The sequence below is a fragment of the Rhinolophus hipposideros genome (genome assembly GCF_964194185.1).
Source record: "Rhinolophus hipposideros genome assembly, chromosome: 23".
Lineage (NCBI taxonomy): Eukaryota > Metazoa > Chordata > Mammalia > Chiroptera > Rhinolophidae > Rhinolophus > Rhinolophus hipposideros.
The window spans coordinates 39,008,893-39,035,885 of NC_138069.1; the positions used below are offsets into that span (position 1 = coordinate 39,008,893).

The following is a 26,993-nucleotide window of genomic DNA, read 5'->3' on the forward strand; positions in this document are numbered from 1 at the left end:
TTGTAGATGGTCAACCAGCCCTAAGGTTGGTGACACTAACCTTAGATGTCACACTAAGTCTTTTGCTCTTCACTACTATCTGTTCCCACCTTTCAGGACACAGAAAAAAAGACCAGAAGGAAGCACACAGTGGCGGGTGTGATAAGATAAGGAAGTGACTTTAATTTCCTTCTTTGTGGGTCCACTTATTCCAAGTTGGCTACAGGACCATACCTGTCTCTGTATTCATTTATAGATGCTGTTTTTCCTGATTACCATCTTATCAAACATTCAAACATTTACAGATTAAAAAGTCTCCATAATCCTGGCAGAGATAAACATTTAGGAGTTTGCTGCCTATAGCTCAGATGTATTTATTTGTATTTGTATAAATAAAAATGCTGTAAATTAAAATGATATAATTTTAATGTATTTACTACTTTGATAAAAATGAAATCTGATGAAACACACCATGTTGCACTTTGTTTTCCCCTTCCCAGTGTGTACATACACTCGGGGTTAGGTGAGCCAACACCCACGCGGTCAGAAGTCCCCATCTAACTTTCGACTCTGCAAGTGGGCCTTTCGCATCGGTGAATTCAACCCACCACAACTGAAAACAGTAGTTTTGAATACAGTTCAATCCATGGTTGGGAGTAACTGTTTTCTATCAGTGGTTAGTTGAATCCACAGATGTGAAATCCGCAGATACGAGGGCCAACTGTATTTCTTGAAAAAAATCCTCATCTAAGTGGACCCATGAAGTGCAAACCTGTGTCATTCAAGGGTCAACTGTACATCTTTACAAGAGATTACACATTTTCTACAAGGGAATTTTCAACAACTGAAAAAGATTCCATCGTATGACAGTACCATAACTTATTTAATCCCCTAGTGGAGTATACTTAAATCATTTCTGATTTCTCGCTGTTATAAACATTGTTGCAGTGAACCTCTTTCCACATATATGTGTATGTATATCAAATATTACTTTTACAATCAGAAAACTACATACACAGTGTAAACTGCATTGTATGTTATGCAATATATATATATATACACACACACACAAGCAGCGAACTTAGAATGGATGAAAATATATGAGAATCTCTCATATGTCCAATTAACTGTAAGCAACCCAAAGAATCCAAGATAAGAGGAGCTGTTTCCCAGACAATGCCAGGCTGACTAAAGCCAAACCACTGTCCAGCTGCAGTCTGCACCCCTCCTCCTCCCCTAGACCCTCCACCCGATGCCGGGAGGGGGCTTGCCCTCCAATTCTAGGTCTGAGAACCTCCCAGGTGGTGCTCAACCAACAGTGGTGCCATGTGCCCCAGGAAGTGTTTGGAAATGAATGGCGGTGGTCTGGCTGTCACATGAACAAGACTGCTCCTGCCATTTAGTTGGGGAGAGGCAGGGACACTGGACCTCCTAGAGTACGCAAACCATCCCATCCAAAATGCCAGTAGTGGCCCTGTGGACAGACACTAGCCAGGGCCCCCCTGGTACAGACAGGGAAGTGAAGCCCAGAGAAGGTTTGGGACCCGCTGAAATTGGGCTGGGGATAGGAAAAAGCAAAGGCTCACATCCCCCAGCCTGGAATCCCAGGGGCCTCCATCCTCCAGATTACAGCAGCCAGTGGCCTGCCTGGGTTTATTAGGAGGGAGGCTTCCCCAGGGCACCCAAGTGACTTCTCTTCATTATCGGGACCACCTGCCTTCCCAGGAGTGTCATGGAAACAGTCCAGGCAGGGAAGTGAGAAGCTCCTACTGTGATCTGAGACAAATTACCTCATCTTTCTAAGCCGCAGTTTCCTCATCTATTAAATGGGGATCACATTACCTAAGCCAAATGTAAGACTGGAAGAACTGCTCTATTTTTCTGTTCACTTCTCATTTTCTTGTTTTTCAGGCAACTAGACACACGTGACCACTAATGAAGCCACTGTTTTCCCATTAATTCCCCTGCATTTTCGGCCTCCTGTCCCCATTGCCTTCATCGACTCTCTTCTCCCCACATAACCCTGTCTTTTTCTGGTATTTTCTTCCTCAACCCCAAACACAAATTCAGTCTTTTTTCTTGCTTCCCACCCCTCAACACTTCTGCCTCACTCACTCCCCTTCTTCTGGGTCTCTGTTATTCAAATAGACCGTGCCATTTCAAAAAGGCTGTGCCAGTCAGTCTATGGCAGACAACAATTTGCTTTTCTAGCCAGTCCAAACCCTCTCTTCTGGAAAACCATCTCCACCACTCCAACCACACTGCTCCATGAGGGGGTGGGAGACTTCCATATTGTTGCCCTATTTCCCCGAAAATAAGACCTAGCCGGACCATCAGCTCTAATGCGCCTTTTGGAGCAAAAATTAATATAAAACCCAGTATTATATTACATTATATTATATATTACATTATACTATATTACATTACATTACATTACCCAGTCTTATAGTACAGTAAAATAAGACCAGGTCTTACATTAATTTTTGCTCCAAAAGGCGCATTAGAGCTGATGGTCCGGCTAGGTCTTGTTTTCAGGGAAACAAGGTACATGAGCCCACCCTCCTTCTCAGAGACTGACCACACGCTGGGCCTATCACAGAAGCCCTCCTTACTGGGCCTCGTTGACTGGTCCAGGAATCTGCACCTGAGCCAAGCTGAGCCAATCAGAGCCCTTCACTGGGATTATGGACTCTGAGATCTGAAATGAGGTTCAGTTCATCCTGCAGGAAGTGATGCTGGGAAAAGGAAAACCAGACCTTGCCAGCAGCTTCGTGGAGGGGGTAGGTCTGAGAGTCTAACCAACACACACAAAAAGGCAGAGACAAAAGAGTCTCGGCGGCATTTGTGTTCCAGGGTCCAACTCACCTCGATGCGCAACGAGCCATACCTCCTCCCCAACTCGGTTCCATACACCCTGTACACACATTCTCCTGTCTGCTTTTGTCACAGGAGATGGTTTTTATCACTTGCCACCAAAAACGTCTAAAAAGGAGGGTATTGGTTAAGCACGTGGGCTCTGAAGCCAGATACGTTAGTCCGAACCCCCGTTGTTCTTACTAGCTGTGTACCTTGGGCAAATGAACCTCTCAGCTTGCCACACCCCTCCTCTGGAAAATGTCACCAGTGGTCTTGGAGGATTAAATGAGATACTACATTATCAAACACTGGCTCAGTGCATGGTGGGCACAAGGAAAGAACCAGGACCCCAGCCTGCCGACGACAGCACACAGGGATTCCGGGTTGGGTCAAGGTGGGGTGAGAGGCCAGGGTGTGTTCCTGCCAGGCCCACGTGCCAGGCCTGCTGTACGTCGGGGGGCCTTTGGGAATGAGGGGTCCTGCAGAATCAGAACCCGAGGAAGTGCTGGCAACGCTAGAAGCTATCATGTATTGAGCACCTACTACCGCCAGGCCTGTGCTGGGGTCTTTGATCTTGAGACCAGCTCAGACCTCAGCTTAGAACTGGAAGGACCCCAGCAGGTGTGAAATCCACCTCCCATCTCCAGACAAGCACCTCTGGGCAGACGAGCAAAGGCTCTTTAGAGTGTGGGGTACACCCCTTCCGGCAGCAGCTGCCCTCGGACATTCCTCCGCTCAGGAAAGACACCTCCCATGTACTAGGCCTCTGCGACGTGCTGGCCCCAGAGACGCTTTGCCTGCACTAAATCATCACCCCACTTCTATGAGGAAGCAACTATTCCCGCACCCAGTGTTTGAGACACGGGCGCTCAGAAGGATTCGGTGACTTGCCCCAGGTCACCCAATGCCAGTGGCAGACCCAGGACAAAGTTACAGACTGGACTTCAAAGTCCACACGCCACTCAATACCCTAACTGCCTCGGGCGGCAGACACGGTTCCCTGCTCCCTCTGTACAAATGGGTACCCAGGGGACACGGAGAACTGCTTCACACCCACCCAGAGCTGAAACCTGTGCTTTACTTGGCACCTATCAAATGATCTCAAAGGAAGCTGGAAATCCTGGACAGAAGGAAATATTCAACACGAGGAAGAAGCAAAACACCTAGGAGCAGAGAGGGACGTGACCCTGCGCCCAGTGGACAGTACTGCATCTACTTCACCCCAATGGTCCCAGCAGCCCTGAGACTGGTCTTCTGTTAGACCCAACGGACGGAGGTATGGACGGTTATGTATGTTTCTCCAGCTCAGAAGTGGCAGAGCCAGGATCTGAACTGGCTCATCTGTGTCTAGAGCCCCTGGCTTTCTGCTCAGCTCACCCTGCTGCTTCCTATCGGTTTGTACCCCACATAGTCTCCAAGAAGGTAACGCCTTTGCTTGGGAGAAAGAACTCCTGAGCAATCAATTCTTTTCTGCCTCCCTTAGTCACATAAGGACATGGGGAGGGGGTGCTCCAAGGGCCCAGACGGTCCCAGGAAGCCAGGAAGAAGCACGCAGACCACCAGCCCATCTCCCAGGCCTCCTCTACCGCTTTGCCAGGCTGTAGATTCCAGCTGGGAAGGAGGATTTCCCAAAACAGAACAGGCCTCAGCAGGGACCTTGGAGCCCCAGCAGGAAATGGGTAAAGACTGGCACATTCAACTCTCCCTGAATGTTTTTTTCCATCTTAACTGGCTTCCTGGTTTTCTCAACTGCATATGCCAACTCTCATTTGGAAACCTGATGCACCCGACTACTTCTATCCCACCCTCTGCTACATTTGGCATGGGATTCTGGAGTCTGCCTGGCACATGAGCACCCTCTAGATTTAGGGGATACAGGGGGGACATAGCATGGGGAATGAGAACCCCACTGGGCACGTCTCAGCCCAAGGCTGCTAGGACACCCCAGCGCTCCATCTCTGTTCCCCAACCCAGGGCTCCCTGCTCTGCCCAGGTCCTCACATGGTCCCGACCCAGGTTTTTGCCTCCTACAAGAGATCAGTTCTTGATGTCTGAGCCGAGGGTTTCCCTTGAATTCCCCAGAGCACATGAGCAAAGAGCTGGGCCAGCACCCCACCCCCAACTGTGGGCCTCATGGGCAGGGTCACTTTTGTATCGAGGGACCATCTTGCGTGCTCTGGGATGTTGAGCCTCCCTCACCTCTACACACAGATGCCAGAAGTCTCTCCCTGCCTCTAACTGTGACAACCAATGACACTGCCAAATGTCCCTGCGGGACGAAATCACCATCAGTTGAGACAGACTGAGCCAATGGGCCCTGTATGTGGCCTGCGGTCCAGGACGGGGGAAGGAGGGCTGTCACATCCTGGGCGGCCACAGTAAGGCACCCCCGCTTGGCCCCCACTGCCCGTGGAGGCCAGGAGGACATCTCCAGGCAGGCAGCGTGGCGCTCTGCCTTCCCTCCGTCACCCGCAGGCGCCCTTACCCAGCCGGATGTCTCCTTCGAGGGTCATCAGCACGTTGCCAGCCTTCAGATCCCGGTGGATGATCCTCTTGCCGTGCAGGAAGTGAAGTGCTTCCAGCATCTGCCGGCAAACGACCTGAATCTGGGGCTCGGTGAGGCCTCTGTCCAGCTCTGGAAAGCAAGAGAACTTGTAATTCAGCAAGCGCTCGCAGCCGGCAGCTCCAGGTCAGGCCCACACACAAAAGCCACCAACATGAGCGAGCACTTACTATGTACCACGTTCACTTTGTAAGTACCTCACTTGTTACCTATTTCGTCCTCACAGTAACCCTACGGAGCGGGCACAATTATCATCCCACTTTACAGATGAGGACACTGAGGCTCAGAGAGCCAGGTCACTTACTCAGGGTCACCCAGGTAGGAAGTACAGATGAGATTCAAACCAGCCAGTCTGGCTTCAGACCTCAGGTTTGTAAACACAGTCCTTCTGAGATGGAGAGATCGTTCTGTAAGCAAGACTGAATGATGCTTCCTCTGTGTTCAGTACAGCGACACAGAGAGGGACACGGAAACAGTGAGCAATGCTTGGAACAGAAGGGGGTACGAGTGTGTGGAAGGAAGGGCAGGATGGGCAGCAAGCTGTCTGCCTGAGGAACTGGGAGGCTCCCCGGAGGAGAGGACATTGGACTGTGTCTTGAAGGAAGAAGAGGTGATTGAGAGGAGAAAAGGTAGGGCCAGGGCATTCCAGGTCAAGGAACCAGCAGAAGCAAAGGCCTGGAGCCTGACGTGAGCTGGTGTTGAAGAAATGTCAACTGGCTGACAGTGGTGGCACTGGAAATGTGGAAGGTGAAACCACGTTCTTGGGACTTTTTTTTAAAAAACTCCTAGATCAAGTTGTGCCTGAAGCTGGACCCTTGAACTTTTCAGTTATTTGTGCAAATAAATTCCCCCTCCCACGTCCCCTACCTTTTTTTTTCCCTACCCTCGTTTGAATCGTCTTTGATTATTTATAACCCAGAGAGTCCAAACTCATACAAGACCACCATTTTTATTTTCTTAGCTTCTACCCTGAATAACGAAAATCTTCCAAGGCAGTCTCTGCTGAGAGAAGGCACACCCAAGGGCCATATCACAAGTGCCTGTATCCTGTTCCATACTGTCATTTATCCACCTGGGAACTCTGGGAGTGGCAAAGAGCTCTGCAAGGAAGGCCAGCATTTCTATAGGTCAGAATGGAGAAAGGCTGCCACAAATTTGAGGCATTCCTGAGATAAACGTGAGGAAGACAGTTTCTTCATGATAAAAAAGTGGCTGGATGGTGCTACACGATGCTGAGGGCACCTCCCCTCTCCTGAGCCACCCCAGAGTCCTGGACATGTGACTCAACATTCTGGAGCCCCAGACCCACCGGCTCCCCTCACTCACTGCCCACCAGGCTGGCAAGAGCAGGGGAGGACGCAGGGAGGGCAGCAATTAGGAGCCGAGTCACCCAGACCTGAGTTCACATCTCGGCTGTGTTGTGTGACTCTGAATATCAGCAGGTCGAGAATAAGACAGGTACTCCTTCGGATTTGACACGTGAGGATACACGTGAAAGCAGCCACCACAATCTCAGGCATACAGTGACGACTCGCAAAGCAGGGGTGGTGACTGACACGTTTTCTTGTTACTGCTCAAGCCTGCCTGGCACATCCACACCTGACAACATCCCCACTGAGCTCTTAGGAAATGAGCGGGAATCCCGCTTTTCCAAGAACCTCCCTCAGGTGTCTCCTTTTCAGCTAAGAGTGCTGTGGGGTCAGGCAAAGGGGGCATCGCATCTGTCTTATGGCCAAGGGGGCTCAAGGGGACGAGTGGCCAGCTCTAGGGCACAGGGCTTTTCTAACAGGGAGTGTTCCTTGTTTCCCAACGAGTGTCCTGTGTTCTCCCCAGGAAGCCAACCCCTGCTCCCAAAGGGGACAGAGCGGGGAGGTGCTCAGGTAGGTCAGGGCGATCCGTGGGGCTGGGGAGTGAAGGACGCCCATCCCAGATGGCGCCGACCGGGCACCATTGCCCTGGGTCAAGGGACACTCACCCAGCATGATGGCGTCCACAGCCCCTCCAGGACAGAACTCGATCATGATCTGCAGACAAACCAGGCGAAGTAATGATGAGCAGGGGCGCACAGCCCACGAGATGGTGGCCCCGAGGGGCCCAGTCCCAGCCCAGGCAGGACCGGCCCGTGCCCAGTGCCCTCACTCTCCAGCCTCCCCTCCTCCTACTGCCCCAGCACCTGTCCAGTCTGCACACCCCCACAAATCTGGCCCCAACCCTCACAGGAGGCTCTAACACCCAAGGGAGTTGCTGGGGCACTTCACTTTTCAGAAAAAGAAAAACGAAGTTGCCGTGGAAACCTGCAGGTTCAGTGAACAGCCTTTTCAGCCAAGCCTACACCCTCCCGTTCCCCTCCCACCTGTCCTGCTCGCTCGTCCCCACCTGCCAGCTGCCCCACTTCCTGCACTCCACAGCAGGAGTCCCAGAGGACACCTTCCAGCCACACACAAGCCGGCCAAGTCCTCCCGGAATCTCAACACCTGTCTCTTGCCTCCATCATTCAGAGCCCGGGGCCCTGGCTGCCTCGGGACATCAGGACATCAGGGCTTTGAATACCAGCTCAGGTGGCGAAGCCAAAGCCCAGAAAGGGGATGTGACTGACCAAAGACACACAGATTGTGTAGTGGCAGGTCCCAGACTAGAAAGCAGGTTTCCTAATCCCCACGTTATTCAGGCATTCATTCATTCACTTATTCACTCATTCATTCAACATACACCTACCACACCCCCCACGGGTAGCAGGCTCTGGGAGAACCACCAGACCCAGGCCCTCAAGGGCTCTCAGCCCAGTGCAGGGGATGGAAAAAGAGTAAAAAGTGCGGTAGGTACTGACACAGGCCGTCCCCCTCTGGTTCACTCCCACCTTCACTCTCGCCCATTCTGGGCTGTATGTACAAAGGTGCTTTTTCTTTTTCCTTAAGTATTGATTCAGGTGCGTGGGAAAGGTGGAAAGTGACATAAACTTTAAGCCACTCTTTAGCTTCCGGTTCCTGGCCCCTGCTGGTTGTGAAGTCCGTCCAGCCAAGAGGCAGACACACTGCCCGTGGGGCGATCAGAAAGGCACTAACAGGGTGATGACGAAAAGGCAAAGGTGGTAGACTTGAGTGTGAGTCCTGGTAGTGCTATGTTACCTTGGGTAAGCCATTCAATCTCCCCAAGCCTCAATTTCCCCATCTGTAAAATGGCACTCATCACCTCTACCTCCACCATCCTCCAGACAGTGAAGTGAGAGCCGCACCAGTTAATATGCACTTGCTAAAGCTCTAGCAAACGAAATCACCGGAAAGCATCCTACTCAGACCACGTTCCTTAGGCTTCTTACAAAAATATGCCTTCCCAGAAGTACAGTTTATCATACCCGCAGCTATTATCAAGAGTCAATAGGAGAAGTGGCCACACCCAGTGGTTCCTGCACCGTTCGGTGGAACCGTCCCTTGCACAACACCCTGACCCAAGGTCTTCATGACTCCTGCTCTCCAGAACTCAGCACTAAGAAAGCTTGAGCATTCCGCTAATCTGGTCTGCTTCCTCTTCTGCAATTCACCAGCTCCATGACCCTAGCGCTTCCCTTTTATTTATTTTGCCATGGCTGCTGGGAAGCTCCCAGTTTAGCTTTGGTTTGATTCCCATGAATAAATGTGCCAAGTTTTGGTTCTATGCCAGGATTAAACCCACAACATTTCACAATTTGTATATGAACCTCGATCAAGTGCTTTCAGGAAATCGCTGCCTGTCACCCGTACCTCAGAAGTTTGAATCTCTTTTTGACACAATAGTCCTTGGCATGAACCTGAGCATGTGGCAAAATATTTGGTTTTCTCTTTTTTTGAAAGTGGGTTTTTTTCATCCTTTTGGTTTTGAAAATGTGTGATGCACAAAAAAAAAACAAGTCTCTTTCATAACATGGTTCTTACTGGGCCCCATTACATGGGTCTAAAACTTACCTTTCAGCTTATCAGCAGTAGGGCTACAGGGGACATTTACAGGGGATGTTTACAGGAACGCAGGGCAATTCATTAACAAAATAATCATCTCAATAAATAAAATAATAAAATAAAATTAAATAAATAATAATCACCTCAATGCCTTAGGACGTTACTAAATACGCATGCTTAGAAAAGAGAATGGGGGCCGGCCCGGTGGCTCAGGTGGTTGGAGCTCCGTGCTCCTAACTCCGAAGGCTGCTGATTCAATTCCTACATGGGCCAGTGGGCTCTCAACCACAAGGTTGCCGGTTCAACTCCCACAAGGGCTGGTGGGCTGCGCCCCCTGCAACTAACAATGGCAACTGGGCCTGGAGCTGAGCTGCACCTTCCACAACTAAGACTGAAAGGATAACACTTAACTTGGAAAACTCCCAGAAGTACACACTGTCCCCCAATAAAGTCCTGTTCCCCTTCCCCAAATTGAAAAAAAAAGAATCTTAAAAAACAATTCAATGGGGAAAAAAAAAATGAAAACACATACATCAACATCCAAGGAAGGGTTACAGATAGTCTATACTTGTATGTATTTTCCACATTTTAGTCAACGAATATGTGTTATAAAATTTCATATCAGAAATATTTTTAAAAATATTTTATTAAAACTTTTTTAAAGGAAGGAACTGGCCAAAAATAACCCCTGGCTACAGATGCACCTGTTCTTCTGAGGGGGATGTTCTTCTGAGGGGGATGGGGTGTCTGCACCCGTCCACCAGGAAAGCCCCAGCAGGCCTGTGCCCACAGCATCCTGGGACGAAAACATGCTGCTGAGGATGGAGGGTTCGTGAGTACCAAGCTCGAGGCCTCTGAGTCCTCATCAAGCCCCAAACCCAACTTCCCCCAGTACCAAGGACCAACTCCTGAACCCATTAGAGGCTCGTCCTTCCCATTCCCTCAAGAGGGTGGCAAGCAGCTTGTAGCTCAGGGTTTTCTCAGAACCTGGAGAAGTGAGGTTTGTGATCAGTTTAATCCATTGACAGCGACCAACTGAGGGTCTACTAGGGACCCATATTGCTAGGTTGAGTGCTAGGGGGCCATAAAAGTAGTATTCAGTCAACAAACACTATCTGGACTCCCAGTGTGTGACAAACCTGGGGACTGGGGACCCCGTACGAATCAGACAGGTCCCTACCCCAAGACCATGGGCAGAGGCAGATACAGAGATGAGAGGTACAGGCACATCGTGACTGAGTCACCCAGAAACCCGGGGCCACATTGGTTAACCAGGCCAGGAGCTACCCTGGAAGGGTTCCCAGAGAAGGAGACATCTGGGCTGGGTTTGTGAAGGGCAAATTTACCAAATGAAGAAAGACAAAGACAATCTAGGTGGAATACAGCAAGTGCAGAGGCAGGGCTGCATGGAAGAGTGTGAAAGGGGGAAGTATGGAGTGTTCCATGGGGTTCAAAGAATGGGAAGAGAGCAGGCCACAAAGGTTACCTAGAACATGAACATCTCGAAGTATGAACTTTATCCTGAGGGCTCTGTGTGTGTGTCTGGGGACAGGCACCAAAGGGTTTTAACAAGGGGTGTTGTAGACAGATTTCTGCCTCGGGGAGATCCTCCTGGATATGTTGTCTCTGGAGACTGGGAAAGCTGGGGGAAGTGTGGATTTGGGGCAAACAGCAAAAACGCCCTTTCATCCTGGTGCCCTGAGCGTCACGGCTGCCGCCTTCTTCAGGCATATACAGCATTTCTTCCTTTCCCTTCATGAAACAGGCAGGAAAGATGGCTCATTCCTGGCGGGAAGTGGGGGCCTAAAGCTATCAGAGAAATTCTCTGCCACATGCCCTGATGTCTGGTTCAGGACTGGTCTAATCAGAGCAAAGCTGTTTAGCTCTGCTTGATGTTGTAGGATGCCATGATGTCTCCCTCTAGAACCCGTAAGGAAGCACACAGCCCTGATGGTAGCAGGCAGCCACCTTGCCACCATGAGGGGAGCCTGGGTAAAGGCAAAACTGATACAAAGAGGAGGCCAGAGAAAAATCACAGCATGATGGAGCCCTGCTCGAATGCCCCCGCACACCCCACCTCCCTCGGAACTTTCCACATAGAACATGCAAGCCCACTAATGTCTTCTGTTGTTTAGGGTAGAGTTGAGATTTTCTGTTACCGAAAGTATCTGATCTCACATTTGGCAAGAGACAGTAAGGCTGAATTAGGGCAACGGGAGAGGAGAGGGCGAGGACACCATTCTGATGGGCAAATATTTTCCTAGAAATCTCTAGGTGGGACCAGTTAAAAACACTACATCAGACGTTCTCAAACTTGAGCGTGCATCAGAATCTCCGGGAGAGTCTACTAAAATAAGACACAGATGGGGGCCCCACCCCAGTTTCTGGCTCAGTAGGTGTAGGGTAGAGTGCAAAGATATTCGTTTCTGACAAATGCTGTGGGGCCGCGGCTGCTGCTCCCTGGGCCATGCGCTGAGAACCACTGCTCTACAGGAATTCGTGAAGGAGCAAGAGGCCTGGACCTCGGGGCCACGTCTCTCCTCCCGCAACAAAACGTAACGTGAGACAGTGGTAGAAGTCTTGGCGGCAGAATTATCAGGTCGTGTTGGCTCCGTATTAACCGAAAATTCATCATCAGTATTCCTCGTACTTCTTGCCTCTGACCAAAGAGCTAGGAGCGCGGGTAGGATGCCAGATCATCCCGATAAGCCTTTACCAAGTGACGATCTGAGAAGCCCTGGGTATTGGCAACAAGGATTTAGGGACTTGCCTTATGAAAGACGGTCAGATTGAAACAGATGCAGTATTTCGATGAGTGCTTTATAAAAATAAGAAGGCAGGTGGGCCTGAGCTTGAATAAGGGCACACATTCTGGCAAGGGAGGTTCTTGCTTTTTCTCTGGCCCTCTTGACAGACGAGCACCCTCTGCACGACTGGTCTCCCTCCTCAGCTCTCATGAGCTCTGTTTCCCTGGAGACCTAGGCCCACAGACACGCTCAGACAGTGCCCAATGCCGGCGGGGCGCTGTACAGCAGCCTGTAGTCGCTGGCTTTCCCCTCTGGCTGGAGGCCAAAGGAAACTGGAAACCTGTGTTTACCTCCCTCCCTCATCAGTTTAGATTCAGCAGCTGTCATGGTGCAGCATTAAGGGTCAGGGCCTTGCTACGTGATCCTGGCAAACCACCTCACCTCCCCGATCATTCATTCAGTCATTCATTCACTCACTCATTCATTTGTGGATTTAGGAGGCCCCTACCCTAAACCCGCACTATTTTAGACACTGGTGTACAGCACCATACACACACAGCTCAATCCTGGGCCCAGTGTCCTCTCAGTCACCCTGGAACCAGTTACTATAAACCTTCTGTGCAAATGAGGGCTCAGTTCAACACTCAGGACGGAGAGAGCCAGAATTTAGAATCTCTCTTTTCTACCAGGTCAACCCCTCAGGACTAAACTGACACCAAGGTGCCGGGACAAGCTGATGCCCACACTTCTCAATGACACACACAAAGAAAACTCCCACATGGTCTTCACTCCATGTCCGTGAGCTCCTCACAAGGTAAGTGGTCGTCAGGTCAGCTCACCCAGGCCAGCCACAGTTTCCCCACCCCCGACGTTTAACAGGCATTGAGGGCTCACTCTGTGCCAGGACCCATACCAATGCTTTGCATGGATTATCTCACACTCGCTATTTAACACAGGTATCATAAAACATGCCTATTCCTCATGGGGTTTATTGTGAGGATTATACAAGATAATGTATGCCAGGCACTTGGAATATTCCAGACACACAGTCAGTAAATGCTCAATAAGTGTCAGCAGTTACTGTCAGCATTTGATGATACTCTCTTCCCATTTTACAGATGTGGAAACTGAGGCCCAGGGAGATTATTAAGGTCACACAAATAGTAAGTGGCAGAGTTGGGGGCTGAACTGGGACCTATTTGGGTGCCAAGTCTGGGGTCCATTCACTTCCCCGACGGAAGAGACCCAGTGACCCCATCCTCCCTGACACATGCCTCAAGGAGGGAGCCACAAAAAGCTTGAGTCACACACAGCCCCTGGGTGGGTGGGAGAAAGGGCCCCTCTGCCTCCTTGCTTCAGCCCTCACTGGGCCCCACCGATCAGCGTACACATACCAAGTGTGCTTGCTCACCAGGAGATAAGAGAGTCAGGATGTCCCAGCCCAGATAAGAACAGGCTTGGACCACCCACACGGTTTAGACATTAACTTTTACAGTCCACAAGCCGCAGAGCCAAGCGGCAGAATCGGGTCAGCAATGTCACAGCCCGCCAGTCCCCAGAGACAACTGAGGCACGTTGAAAGCCAGAGGTGAGGCATCAATGTCCTGGTGACCACACAGTGCTCCGGGCTTGGGTCCCCTCACCTCCACAACCTTTCCTGAAGCCAACAGGGGTGCTGGGTACACAAAGGTACTCAATAAACAAATACTGGCAACACTCCTGGAAGTAAAATTAAGTAAGTCACGGCTGGGAGGTTTGGGCACAGCCCCAGATCTGCCATGGTCCTTCTGTTGTAACCCCTTTCCTGCTTTGAGCCTCAGTTTCCCCATCTGGAAAATGAAGCTTTCAACAGCTGTAAAGTCATTTGGAACACTGACATTTTAGGGTTCAAGGTGACTGAAGTCACTTTATCATTGAGTAGGCAATTTATAAAAGTCCATTCATATCATCCACTAGCAGAGCCTGGACCCTGGTACACGATCAGTGAGTGTTTGATGAGTGAATATGAATGAAACATATGCACAGAAATCAGGGCAAACCAGCCAAAGGGTGACTAATATAGATAACAGTCAGATTCTGCAAAGCAAGCCAGACAAAGCAAGCCAGTCCCTCCCTCTTCTGCCACCGAAGAGTCGAGATGCCGGCTGCCATCACTGAGCACTAATGCATACCAGCACTGTGCATGTTCTATAAGCATTCTTTTATGTACTCTTTCAGCAGTTATATTTATCCCTATTCTACAGAGGGGAAAATCAAGGTTTGGTGGGGAAATGGTTTCCCCAAAGCCACTCAGCTCCTAAGTGACAGAACCAGGTATAAACCCAGGTCGGCCTAACTCTAAGACACAGACACTGAAGTGTGCAGCCACAGGCAAGCTCCTTTCCCCCGCTGGGCTTGTTTCTTCCTGGGGAAGCATGACAGGTGCTACAATCAGACCCCCCAGGCCTTCTTCACCGAGAGGCACTGTCCCCTGGGCATGGAGACACCCCTCTCCACAGAAGACACAGGCTTCTGGCTACTCAATAGAAGCCTGTAGAAAGGAGTCCCAAGGCAGCCACCAAAAAGCACAAGAGTCAACACACAGTTGTCTACAGCGTCTCAGCTGGAGGTGGAGTCCCAGAACCTCCGCACCTCTGAGCTCCAGGCCACACAATGTGGCCTTTGAGTGGCGCGGCCCACACCACAGGCCTCCCAGGAACGCCGGCCTTGTTCCTCCACCCCCGCCCACCCACCCCATGCACAAGAAGCCTGGGGAAGGAATTCAGGGGCCCCTGAGCCTGTGTGAACAGAGCGCCCGTATAAAAGGAAGGGCACCTGGATGACCTTGGGGCTCCTGGGTGGGGAGGCAGTTTGCCATGGCAAAGGGATGGCTGGGGAGCCGCTGAGCCTGTTTGGCCCTTTGCCACAATCTCTGGGTGGGAATTACTCAGTGTGCTGGCTCAAGACCCGGGGCATGTCTGCATGGCACGGAGGTGATTCAAATTCAGGGGTGCCTAACTCCTTCTGGTACTGTCTAGCCTAGAGGTGAGAAGCACTGGCTTCAGGGTCAACATCCCCTGACCTTGAGTCCAAATGCTGCCCCTGGATGACTTTGGGCAATATGCTTAACCTCTGTAAGCCTCCATTTCCTCCACTATAAAATGGGGACAACACATTCCTAACCTGGTGGGGTTTTCAGGGTTAAATGAGAGCGTTGTGAAAACAACAAGCAAAGTGCCTGGCACCGAGCCAGAGTGTGACAAATGAGAGTCACTGTCATCATTCTGGTAATCACCACCACTCCGACCTCATGACACCACCTTCCAGGAGATGCCAAGAGCAGGGTTGGGACCAGACCCCGGGCAGAGGCAAACTGGACTTTCGGCCCCTGGGGGGCGGACCCAGGCAGCTCCGTGTGTGCACATTTTTGATTCACTTGAGCACGTCTGTCCGGAGAGCATTCCCTAAGGCCAGCTGTGCTGGAAGAATGAGCTGGCCCCATGCCGCGGGCCTGACGGACATGACCCCAGGGGAAGGGTCAGGAGACAGACTCACATCTGTAAGCCCAGGAGTAAGCAGGGTCACAGGAAACACACACACCACTGGAAGCCCGTCTGAAAGGAGACAGCATTTTCAACTAAAATTGTTAAAGGTTTGTGGCATCTGAGAAGGTCCTCGAGGGACAACTAGGATCTGACAAGGGGAGGAGGTGGCGACGTGGAGAGACGGGCACAGCAGGCAGAGCCAGGAAGATGGAGCAGGGTGGATGTTCATGGCATACATCGCTACGGGCAGCCCAGCCTTCCTCAACTCATTACCTGAGGGACAGACTTCCAAGGAACCAACACACCTGAGTAAACCAAGGTAAACACAGGCTTTCAACACGGGAGTCAGACACACCTGGGTTCCAATTCTTGCAACTCACAGAATGAGTCTGGGACAAGTTCAGAGCTCTGAGCCTCAGTTTGCTCACCTGTAGAGTGGGGGTAACGGTAGGACCTGCTCCTAGGTGGTGAGCGAGTGGGACGTGTGGGGAAGGGGAGGCGTGAGCAGGAATGTGAGGGGCATATGGGGAGCCCTGGAGGAGATGACAGTGATGGACAGGGTCAGATGGTGCACGAAGCCCACGTGGACATGCCTGGGAACATGGCCGGGCCAGAACCACCTCCTGTGAATGTGACACAGAGACCCCAGCCTGGCCACTCCAACAGCAGGATTCGAGGCAAACCCCAGGTTACTGGGCCAGTGCGTCCACATCTATGCGACTCCACCTGCACCCAGCAGGGGGACACCAGCTGCACCACCAGGGTCCACTGCGCCTGAGGCAGAGGCTGGCTAGGGTCACACGGTGAGTCCCGGACCCAGGAAGATCTCGGGAGTCCTGACTGCAGCCCGTGCTCCTGCTGCCACCCTGAGCGACTTCCAAGATGCACCCAGTGCTGCTACTTTCTAACGTCACAGTCTCTTTCCAGTTCCGACTTCTTTATGGTCAGAGATGCAATATGTCAGTGACCAACAGCTGGCCTCCGAGCCCAAGGCAACAAGCCACAGAAACTCTGGCCGGGGATGTGTGGTCACGTGGGCCACGTGGTCATGTGTTTACAGCAGGCCCCTCCCACCCACAGCCTGCTGTAACCCTGAGACCTGCACTTCCGCTTTGCAGAATGTTCATTTTCAGACCAGAAGACACACCCTGAGAGGCCCGCGGTCACTTGTTCAGGGACACACACACACACAAGCGCGCACGGCCTGGTATACATGCACAGGAAGTTCACAGAGCCCTCGCAAGCCTATTTCTGGACTCCCTAGACCAGGAGGCCTGGATTATATGCCCACCGCTTCTGGGTAGCTAACTCATAGATGAAAACAATGTCCCCTCACACACTTCCGGGAACACAGTCCTCTTGGTTAACTTGACTTTCTTCAGCTTTGACAGAGACCTGGGATGGAAAATATTTCCTCTCCATTCTACGTGAACAAAAGCAGCAGCACACGCCCATGGCAGACAGCCCTCAGCCTCAGTATGGGGGTGCTTTAGGGAGTGGTGAGGTCTGCAGCTAACTGGAGGTCACATGCCCGCTCAGCCCGAGACAACTGCTGCCATGCAGAAAGGGAGCCTGGAAAGCCCATCGCCAGGTTGTTCAAAAAAAGTCAGAAGGCCAGAATTTTATGTGACATCTTTTGACAAAACACTAGCAACAAATTTCTAAAAACGTCCCACATGCCAAACAAAATGTCAGACCTACCTAGCCTAAGGTCATCGGTCTGCGACTGGCTCTAAGGTTCCCCACAGATGGGGGCCATGGCTCACAGCCTACCTGCCACAGGAGACACAACTCCCACCCTGACAGCGAGAGGCCGTGAGTGGTAGAGACCTGTGGCTCGCAACCAGGGAAGATTTTGCCCCCCAGGGGACACTTGACAACATCTGGAGACATTTTGAGGGGGTTTCTGCGGGCCTCTACTGGCATCTGGGGGGTACAGGCAGGGATGCTGCTAAAATTCCGATAACGTACAGGACAGCTCCCCTCACAGAGAATGACCCAAATCCTGGTAAAGCCCAAACAGAATCCACAGGGCCTAAGAGAGCTCTGGGGCCACCTTGGGGTTGGGTGGGCTGAGCCTGGGAGGGGCCTGGCACCCCCAGCTTAGAACAGCTGCGGCTCTCGATGTGGCCCACAAGGACTTCTGTGAAGATTTCAACAGAAGACAAATTCCACAGCTGAAAATGTTAGAAAACCCCAGAGCTGAGAAGGGAGCTGTGGGGACAAGACCACTGCTCTCCTGACCAATAGGGGAGGGTCCAAGCCCAGTCCCTGTCCCCGAGGGACCCTAAACAAGTCACTGAGCCTGGCTGGCCACCTCATCGCTAAGAGGACCATCCCAAGCTCTGACATCACAGGGCATGGCCAGGTCCAAACACTCCAGCCAAGGGAGGTCCCCACCCCCGACCCAGGGCACCTCCCCAAGTGGTGGCCCTGAGATATGGGGGTGAGTGGAGAATCGCACAGCTCCAGGGGCAAAGCAGACCCTCCTCAGGTCTCTCACCCACCAAGGCCACTGGGTGCTAGGGTTCCCTTGTGACAACCTCCCTTCTAACAGGGAGCACGGTGCCCAGGATGAAGGCTTCGGCAGGCAAAAAGGATTATGCTAGAACTTGACAGAACTGGTTTATTTTCTTTTACTTCTATTTATGGCAAGTGGGTCCTAGTTTTCCTAGTTTTCCTGTGTTTCCATTTAAGGTAGTGAGACGAAAGTTTCCCTTTAAATAGATGTACTTAATTTCTAAAAAGTGAGTCACCTTCAAATATATATGTTAACTATTACAGAGATAGCAGAGGACTGGGAGAGGCAGCCCTACCAAGAGTGTCATATAAATAAATATTGTGGTATTGAGCACCAAGAACAGGATATTCGCACCTGGGGGGCGGGGGGACCCCAGAAATATACCACGCCACTGGAGGTGTTCCACGCCAAGCAAAGGAGTCACTGCTTTGTTTGGTAGTCAGCAAAGAGACTCCTGGGCAGATAAACTCCCTGCAAAAGTCTGGCCAGAAAAAACCCAGGAGGCAGAGGGCCTTCTGACCTTGCCCTGTGCCGCTCTCCAGGGCAGGCCAGGGTGGCCGGGCCTGCTGTGTGCACATGAAAGGCCATCCCGCACTCAGGGCTGCTGTCATCATCCCCCCTGATGGTTTGGGGATGACACGGTCACAGGAAATGTTCACCAGGTGAAAGGCAGAGAAGCCAGAAGAGCCGGGTCTGCAGGAAACATAGTGGGAATGGAAAGGGCTGGAGGAGGAGGGAGAGATGGGCAATGGCATTAACTAAGCACCGACCTAGCCAGACACTGCCTGTATGGCTCGCTGAGTCCTTACAACAGGAAAAGGTTGTATCATCATCCGCATTTTCGAGATAACAGATAGAGACTCGGAGGTTAGCTAAGAGCTGTATTTGCACCAGGAGACAGGATTGGGGCCAGTTCCTCCGCTGCAGAGCAGGGAAGAAGAGAACAAATGCACAAGACACACGTGGGGAAGAATCAAAGGGACTCTGAGACTAACCGGATGAACGGCTGAGGGAGAGGGCAGACACTGCCCTGTGAACCCCCCGAGGTTTCACAATACCCACAACCAGACCACAATCCCACCTCTCGGACCCAGCTCCTCCCACCCCAATGCAGGCACCCTGGCCCTTTGCTGTCTCTGAGCGCAGCACGCTTGCTCTCCCCTCAGGGCCCTTGCACTTCTGTAGCCTTGATTCTCCCTCTGCTGGGCGAAGAGCGGACATAGAGCTAGGACGGCCTTGTACACCTTACTCCTCAAACCCCTGGAAGGTTTGAACGGGGCAAAATCACCTTTGGACTGGCCAAACCAATGCTGTATTCCACACAACTGTTTGTAAAGCTAGTAAGAAAGCACATTTCCTGACTATGAAGACATTCTCGAGAATGAGAGCACCATGTATAGCTAAAGAAAACTGTGCCTGTTTAGCACCTAGAGAAATTCTTTCCTCCTATTCCCTATCCTTCTCATAAAACCCGTTGCCTTCACCCCGTAATAGGAATACTGGGTTTCTGCCTGCATCAGTGCTTCCCAAATAGCTATTCATTAATCTCAAATAGCGTCTTGTTGTCTCTCACTTTGGCTTTTTACTTTTAGGTTAACAACTGGCTCCTCTCAAAGGTCACACATCGAAGGCAACTTGTCCTGTCCCTTGGCCACACCTCCAACTTTATATCAACCTTGGTCCTTTTCATAACCTGAATTCCGTGCTTACGTATTTATTGGCTGTCGGCCCCAGCAGACGATAAGCTCCACGAGGACTGTACCTCTTGTTCCCCACTGAATCCTCAGCCCCAAGAACAGAGCCCCGCACACAGTAGGTTCTCAGCAGGAAGCGCTCAAAGCCACACACAGCCTGGTCTCCCTTCCTATCCTTCTCTGTCTCTCTTGCTTTGCCTGCTCCAGCCACAACAGCTTCTGTCTGGTCCTGCCTCCGGGCCTTTGCACTTCCTATTCTCTCTCCTTGGCACTTGCTGCCCCTAAATTCTTGCAGATCTGCCCTCCATCTTGTCTTATGGGCCTTGGCAAAAATGTCACCTTATGAGAAAGGTCTTCTCTATCCATCCTATTTAAAGCACCTGTTTCTGACCCCAACCCCCAAAACCTACATCACATTTCCCCATTTATTTTTTTCCTACATGTTTACCGATTGCTGAAGTCCTCTCACTTCTTTACTTGCTTCCATGTTGTCCACTTCTACCACTAGACTTGGAGCCCAGTGAGGCCAGGACCCGGCCTGTCTCGTCATTTCTGTATCTCCAGGGCTTGGCACAAGGAAGGAATTCAACAGAGACTTGTTTATGTGAATAAATAGAGAATGCAGCTGTCTGACAGGGCTGCAGGCCCCTAAGTCCCCAAGATGACCCAAGCTTCTAGAGACAAGAACCGGAAATCCTGGGGTGACTGGGCAACAGCGCAAGACATCAGGGTTTGCTGTCCTGTCCAAGAGGCTGAGCAAGACCAGGGGTCAGGACCCAACCACAAGGAACTTCCAAATCCTCACAGTCTGCAAGAGCAGGTCTCCACAACCACCTTCACTTCTCCAGGTTCAGCACAAAGCAAAAGCTTTAGAACAGGAAAATTTCTCTTCTCCCCGCAAGCTATCAATGGCTGGGGAATCGCTTGGGTCAAAAAACAAGACCAGTCAATGTCAGTTTCAGGACACGCTCTGTGGGCTGCAGGTCCCCCACTGACTTCAATCCCCCCAGGCCAGGCCTGGCTCCAAACAGCCTCAGCTGCCTTGGGGGACCCACCTGGACCTTCCCTTCGACCCCTGCTCTGGACCAGCCCTGGGCAGGATGAAGGCAGGTCCTGTCTACAAGACTCATTAACTGCACTAAAATGAGACAGGTAGGATGAGAGAAACACATGCGGCAGAGAGAAGAGGAAAAGGAGGTAACTTTTCCCTGGAAGTACCAGGGAAGAATTTCAAAGGTCTCGCGGAGGAAGTCAGCAGACCACAATGCGAAGGGCCTGCCTGGAAGAAGGCACTAGATGAGCAAAGACCTAGACATGTCACCTGCAAGCAGCTTAGACGAGCCGGAGAAGAGGCTTGGGAAGGGATCGACAGATGGCAGCCTCTAATGAGCCTGTTCACCAGGCAATGGGTCTACAATACGTGAACGATGTGGGTGGTGGCTGCAACAGATTAGGCCCCACAAGCTCAGGGGACAACTTGGCAGGCCTCACGAGCTCAGTGACCAAAAGTAACCACACAGGATGGTCTGATCATAAATTCCTAACTGGGCAGGTCACAACACGTAGTCACATCCCAGGCTCCTAGTTTCCTTAGCAAAGGTCAGTCTTCACCTTAAGTGAGCCGTCCACTGTTCTCATGCACCTAGGATAACATACCTTCGAAATGTCAGAGTAATTTTCTTTTCTAGACTGCTCGAAGGCACAACCAGGGCACCAGAGCAGGAGACCACAGAACCCCTCGTTATCTTGTTCCCTATGTACCATCTCTATGTGCTATAAATGTTATTCACTACCCTGTACCCACCACTGGAAAAGGAGTGTGTCTCTCTGTTTCACTTTTTATCCAATCCCAGAGATTTCCCCGCTTTGCTTTCTCCCGTCCCCTGAATCTACCACCAACGGATTTCATGTACCTTCCTTAACATTCTCCGGAGCATTTTCTCAGTCCGTTGAGATTTTGCTTCCAGGCATGTCCTCAAAATTTTGGCTCAGATAACTCTTATGTTTTCTATAGGTTTGGACAATCTTTTGTCAACAAATATATTCTGAGGCCAACAGAGAGCTATGGAAGGGCTTCCCTTCGGGCCGTGTGACATGAGTAAGGTCCCTCTGCCATGGTTGTGGAGGACTTCTGTATGTCTGGCCTTGCGACTAATGTGCTGTGTGACCCTGGGTAAATCCCAGACCCTCTCTGGCCCACAGTTGTCTCATCTTTCAAATGAGTGGTTGGCTGCGTGACACCCAGCTACAGCGCTCTGTGGTTTAGTCAACACTCCTGTGGTCTGGCTCCAGGGTGTGCCAGAGCCTGCTGTCACTGGCTGGTGACAACCGACTGTTACACTGTCAGGAATTTTTGTAAGCTGTTTGTCAAACACAACCATTACTAAACACTAAGTTATATAACCTTTAGCTTTAAAAATGCTTTTAAGAACAAAGATGATAAACACTCAAAATTTATCACTCTCCTAATTATTTTACCACATTCTACTGTTATCTCTATTCTTGAAGTTATTTCCATCTACTGTACGTGTAGGGCCAAAGTGCTCCATCATGGAGGTCTACTGCACACCCTCTCCAACTCTCAGTGAAATCACCTTTGTACCTTGAAACTGACCGTGGCAGGAATATTTATATCACACAATCTGGCAGATGCCACAAAACCAGGGCTGTTCTTCCCAGGGGGTTGGTTGTTACACATCTCCCATAAATGCCACTCTCTCTCTCACTCCCATAATACATGTAGGGAAAGAGACCAGCCCTCAAAGACTTCCCAGAAACCGAAATCTGGCTCAGGGCTGGGGTGGGGAGGGGGAATGTTGAGGGCAGGGGCTTTTATAAACCAGAGGAAATTCATGAGGTCAAAGCAGGGTTTCCTGCATGCACTCCCTTTTGGGGGCCTGTGTGTACGTCCCCAGCTGCACTGCATGCACTGTCTAGTAGCCACTAGCCCCACGTGCCTACTGTTGAAAATTTACTATTGCATTCACTTTTAATTAACTTAAATTTAAAAACTCACACTAGATTCTGTTACTGGGAAATATTTTAGAATGGTAGAAAAACTGGGATAGGAATCTATTTTGTTAAATTTTATGACATCTAAATATAGATCAATTTTATGATAAACTAAATTTTATGACATCTAAATATAGATTTCTGAAGAGAATTTAGCTCCTGCATTGAGATGTGTTATAAGTGTAAAACACACACTGGATTTGAAGGCTTAGAATGAAAAAAAAGAAGATCATCGCAATTTTATATTGATTACATATCAGAATGATAATATTTTTGATAGACTAGGTTAAGTAAATTTATTTAAATTCATTTCATTTTTTTGCTCTTGCTTTTTTTAATGTAACTATTAGGAAATTTACAATTACACATGCAGTTCACGTGATATTTCTATTGGGTGGTGCTGGTATAGATAAATTTGGGTTGGTTTCCCTCCCACACCCACTTATACCATTTGATATTCAAAAGCAGAAGTGGTCATAAGAAACCACTAGAAGGATTTTGCTAAGATTACAAATTCTGGAAGAAAATGAGCTAATCTTGTCAGATTGCAGGCGGGTGGTGTGGTAAATCACCCATGCCCCTTCCAAGGCAAAGGTCTGTCCCTGGGTACCATGCCTAGGGAAAGAGCTCAGGACACTTGGGCAACAGCCCGTTGCTCATCCCAAAGCCCCGCCCCTGAGAGCAGACCGCAGGCCCAGGACTGGTCTTGTCAAAGACATCCACACAGAAAAGCTGGCTCCCTGCGCCACGCAGAAGCCCTGGGCCTGACCACGAGATGGGTCCAAGAACAATCACATAGAAGGAAACCCCAAAAAGTCAGTGCATCCTTCAACCCTGTATCTCAGAACAAGACTTCTCCCTTCCACACGCTTGCACACGCTGCCCCTCTACTTAAAATGCTCTTGCTTCTCATGTCCCTCTGGAGAACTCCTACGCACCCTTCAAGATCCAGTTCAAATGTTCCTTCCTCCGTAGCCTTTCCTAATCAAATGATGTTTCCACATCACACCCTTTGGCTTCTGGCCTAGTCTATTCTTACCACTTCCTCAATGCTTTTTAACCCTTGCTCCCTGAAATATGATTTCTTTCTAACACAGAATACATGTCTCTCTCCTGGAGAAATTGCCAGCATTACCTAAAACAGTATTTCTCCAACTTAAACAAGCATCAGAGTCACCTGGAAGGGTCCTTAGAACAGAGTGCTGGGCCCCACCCCAGAGTTTCTGACGTAGCAGGTCGCAGCTGGGGCCTGGTAGTCCGCATTTTTAACAAGGTGCAGGTCCTGCTGCTGGTCCAAGGACTGTACTCTGAGAACCACCGATCTAAAGGACCAAGTGCAAACTCTTCGCGGTGGCATGTGAGGCCCTGCACAACCCAGCCTCCCATCACTTTACTGCCCTCACCTTTCACCACAAGCTGCCTGAATCCTTGTCGACCCATCCTCCCAACACGTGTTACCTTACCTTTCACACCTGTGCTGTGCTCTCTGCTTGAAACCCTCCCTCCCCCTTGATCCACCCAGTTCTAGTGCCACCTTCCTTGACTTCACAATGTCTAAAACCTAAGTCCCCAAAATGAGGAGATGGCACTTTTCGAGGTCTACATGGTCAGCTGTAGGGGCGTTACAAAAGAGGATGTTGAGAAACGGGTTTGGCTGTAGCAGCAGCTCCGGATGAGAAAACACCAGCCAAAAGTGACAACTCTGGGACAGAAAATGCTGGTGTATTCGTATAATTTTTCTACTTCAAATAATGGGAAATAGACCCCCACTTGGTTTTTTTCCCCCCTCACAGAATGCCTGAGTTTTAGGAGAACGACTGAGGCTTACCAGAGAAATCTGTGTTTCATATCTGAGAAAAGGCTCCTGCTGTCTCAAAAAACCAAAGGCAAGTTTGGAGAGCACTGTTGAAGTTTATCCCACATAGAGTATTACATGTCAACTCAAACTCCCCATTGATTTCCTACGATGTAACTAAAACACAGTAACACTCTCTCTATACATAATAAACGAGCATGGTAGGAGGTAAAATGCTTCAAACGTCCCCTCCTAAGCCCCGATCATGAACAGTAACCGTGCTGTGTGCAGTGACCTGAGTCTGGCTGCTCCCAGCTCCCGCACCATTCCAGAAGCAGGCCCCCCGAGGCTCAGCTCCCTCTGCAAAATGTCTACTTAAGATTGGACACGTCTTCCAAGTGCATCCAGAATGCACTTGAGACTTCACCCACACATCATTTTGTTACAAATGTACTGTTTGGGGACAGATGTATGGTTTTAGTATAAAACGTTGGCTGAAAAAAAGTTTGGAGAGACACGAACCTTCTGGAAAGTTTGGGTTTTACAAACTGAGAAGCATTCATACTAGGAGAGCGTCAACGGGGAGATATTCTGCAGGGCACGCTTGTTCCATGAAAATGGGGTACTCCAGATGCCTCTGGAGTTGAGGGACGATGCTGAGTTTGGAAGGTGGGGCTTAAAGCTGCCCTTGCACTGTGCGCATCAAAATCTGAGGTTGCAGACGGAGAGTGGGGGGATGCTAAAGGACCCCCAGTGAAAGGAATCCCCGTGTGGTAGCCAGAACAGTGGTGGTAACTGCAACTGCTGCAAATAACAGAACAGCCAACACTCACCACGCTCTGACATGTGCCAGGTACTCTGCTAAGTACCTTCCAGCTCGGACACGTGCCAGGTACTCTGCTAAGCACCTTCCAGCTCGGACACGTGCCAGGTACTCTGATAAGCACCTTCCAGCTCGGACACGTGCCAGGTACTCTGATAAGCACCTTCCAGCTCAGACACGTGCCAGGTACTCTGCTAAGCACCTTCCAGCTCGGACACGTGCCAGGTACTCTGCTAAGCACCTTCCATGCATTAACTCATTTAATCCCCGTAACAACCCTACGAGCGAGGCTGTATTATAATCCCCATCTTACAGATAGAGAGACGGAGGCACAGAGAGGCTGAGCCCTAGCCTAGGGTTATCCAACTTGTAAGCAGCAGCACTGGGATTCGAGGCCGGCAGGAGAGCTTTAGGGTTCCTTCCTGCTCTGAACCACTGTCCCCAACCCCAGAAGTGGAGAAGTTCTACAGAAAGGAGAGGGCAAGAGACCCAGAGCCCCCTTACTTCACCTTCTCCTTGCCCCAGCCCTTGCCCTCCAAGAAGATGGTGAGAAAAAGCTGAGGACCTCAGCCCGGGACCAGGAGGGCCAAGGGGGCAGGCTGGGCAAGGGCGCCCTTACCCACAGCTTCCCGTCGTAGTAGTAGGCTCCCAGGAGCTTCACGATGTACGGGTGGTCACAGGTGGCCAGAATCTCGATCTCCACAATATAGTCCTCCAGCTCTTCTTCACTCTTGGTCTCAATGACTTTGGCAGCGGCCAAGTCACCCGTCTCCTTGTTCTTGGCCTGCAAAGTGGGGACACAGAGGTCAGCAAGGGGTGCGAGCAGGAAGCCACCCCCTGGAACAGCACAGAGAGCCTCGTAGAAGCGGAGGCCGGATGTCCAGCCGGGACGAGGCAGAAGCCGGACGTATGCTGCTCTGGACCATGGCCAGCGTGACTCATGTCAGCACAGAGGAGCACATGTGAGAAAGCATGTTCTGTATTTGATAATAGTGCATATTTTGGAAAAGTACAACACTCCCATACTATGAGACGAATGAAAATACAAGAACGGCACAGCTCAACAAATACAAATGTGGAAAGACTGTTGAGTTGTTCAGTAAAAAATCCAAGTCACTGAACAATAAAAGTGGTACAATACTTTTATACAGAAAAAGGGGGGGTGGGGAGAACGACGCTTTCATAAATGCTCCCATGTACGTAAATACACGGAAACGTCTGGAAAAAGACTGCCTGGCAGCAGGGTGGGAAGCAGCCTGAGATGGGGAGAGATTCAAAGGGCACTTTCATCCTCTCTGTACTGTTTAAAAATGTTAATAGGAATGTGTCATGCATTTATTTGTATCATTCCATATACACGATAAATAAAATAAAAAAGGGTTTTAAGTAAGTTGCCCACCAGTTACCCTGAAGAGGAGGCATAACCATCGTTCTCTTCTTACTTGATGAAAAAGGGAATGAGAGAATTTCACACCTACAAGGATGCCTATAATTTTTTAAAAAAAAAAAACTAAGTGTTGGTGATGACATAGAGAAACTGGAACCCTTGT

The 26,993-nt window shown here is 50.4% G+C and overlaps 1 protein-coding gene across 1 annotated transcript in view; it reads right to left on the minus strand.

The window, feature by feature from the left end:
* Positions 1-26,993, minus strand: part of STK10 (serine/threonine kinase 10) — an 87,819-nt gene that overhangs the window by 42,694 nt on the left and 18,132 nt on the right. Inside the window, exons 2-4 of the mRNA XM_081035503.1 lie at positions 26,063-26,227; positions 7,374-7,422; positions 5,321-5,470 (exon numbers count right to left, since the gene is read on the minus strand). Coding sequence (XP_080891629.1) covers positions 5,321-5,470; positions 7,374-7,422; positions 26,063-26,227 — 364 coding nt within the window. The remainder of the gene's footprint in view (positions 1-5,320; positions 5,471-7,373; positions 7,423-26,062; positions 26,228-26,993) is intronic.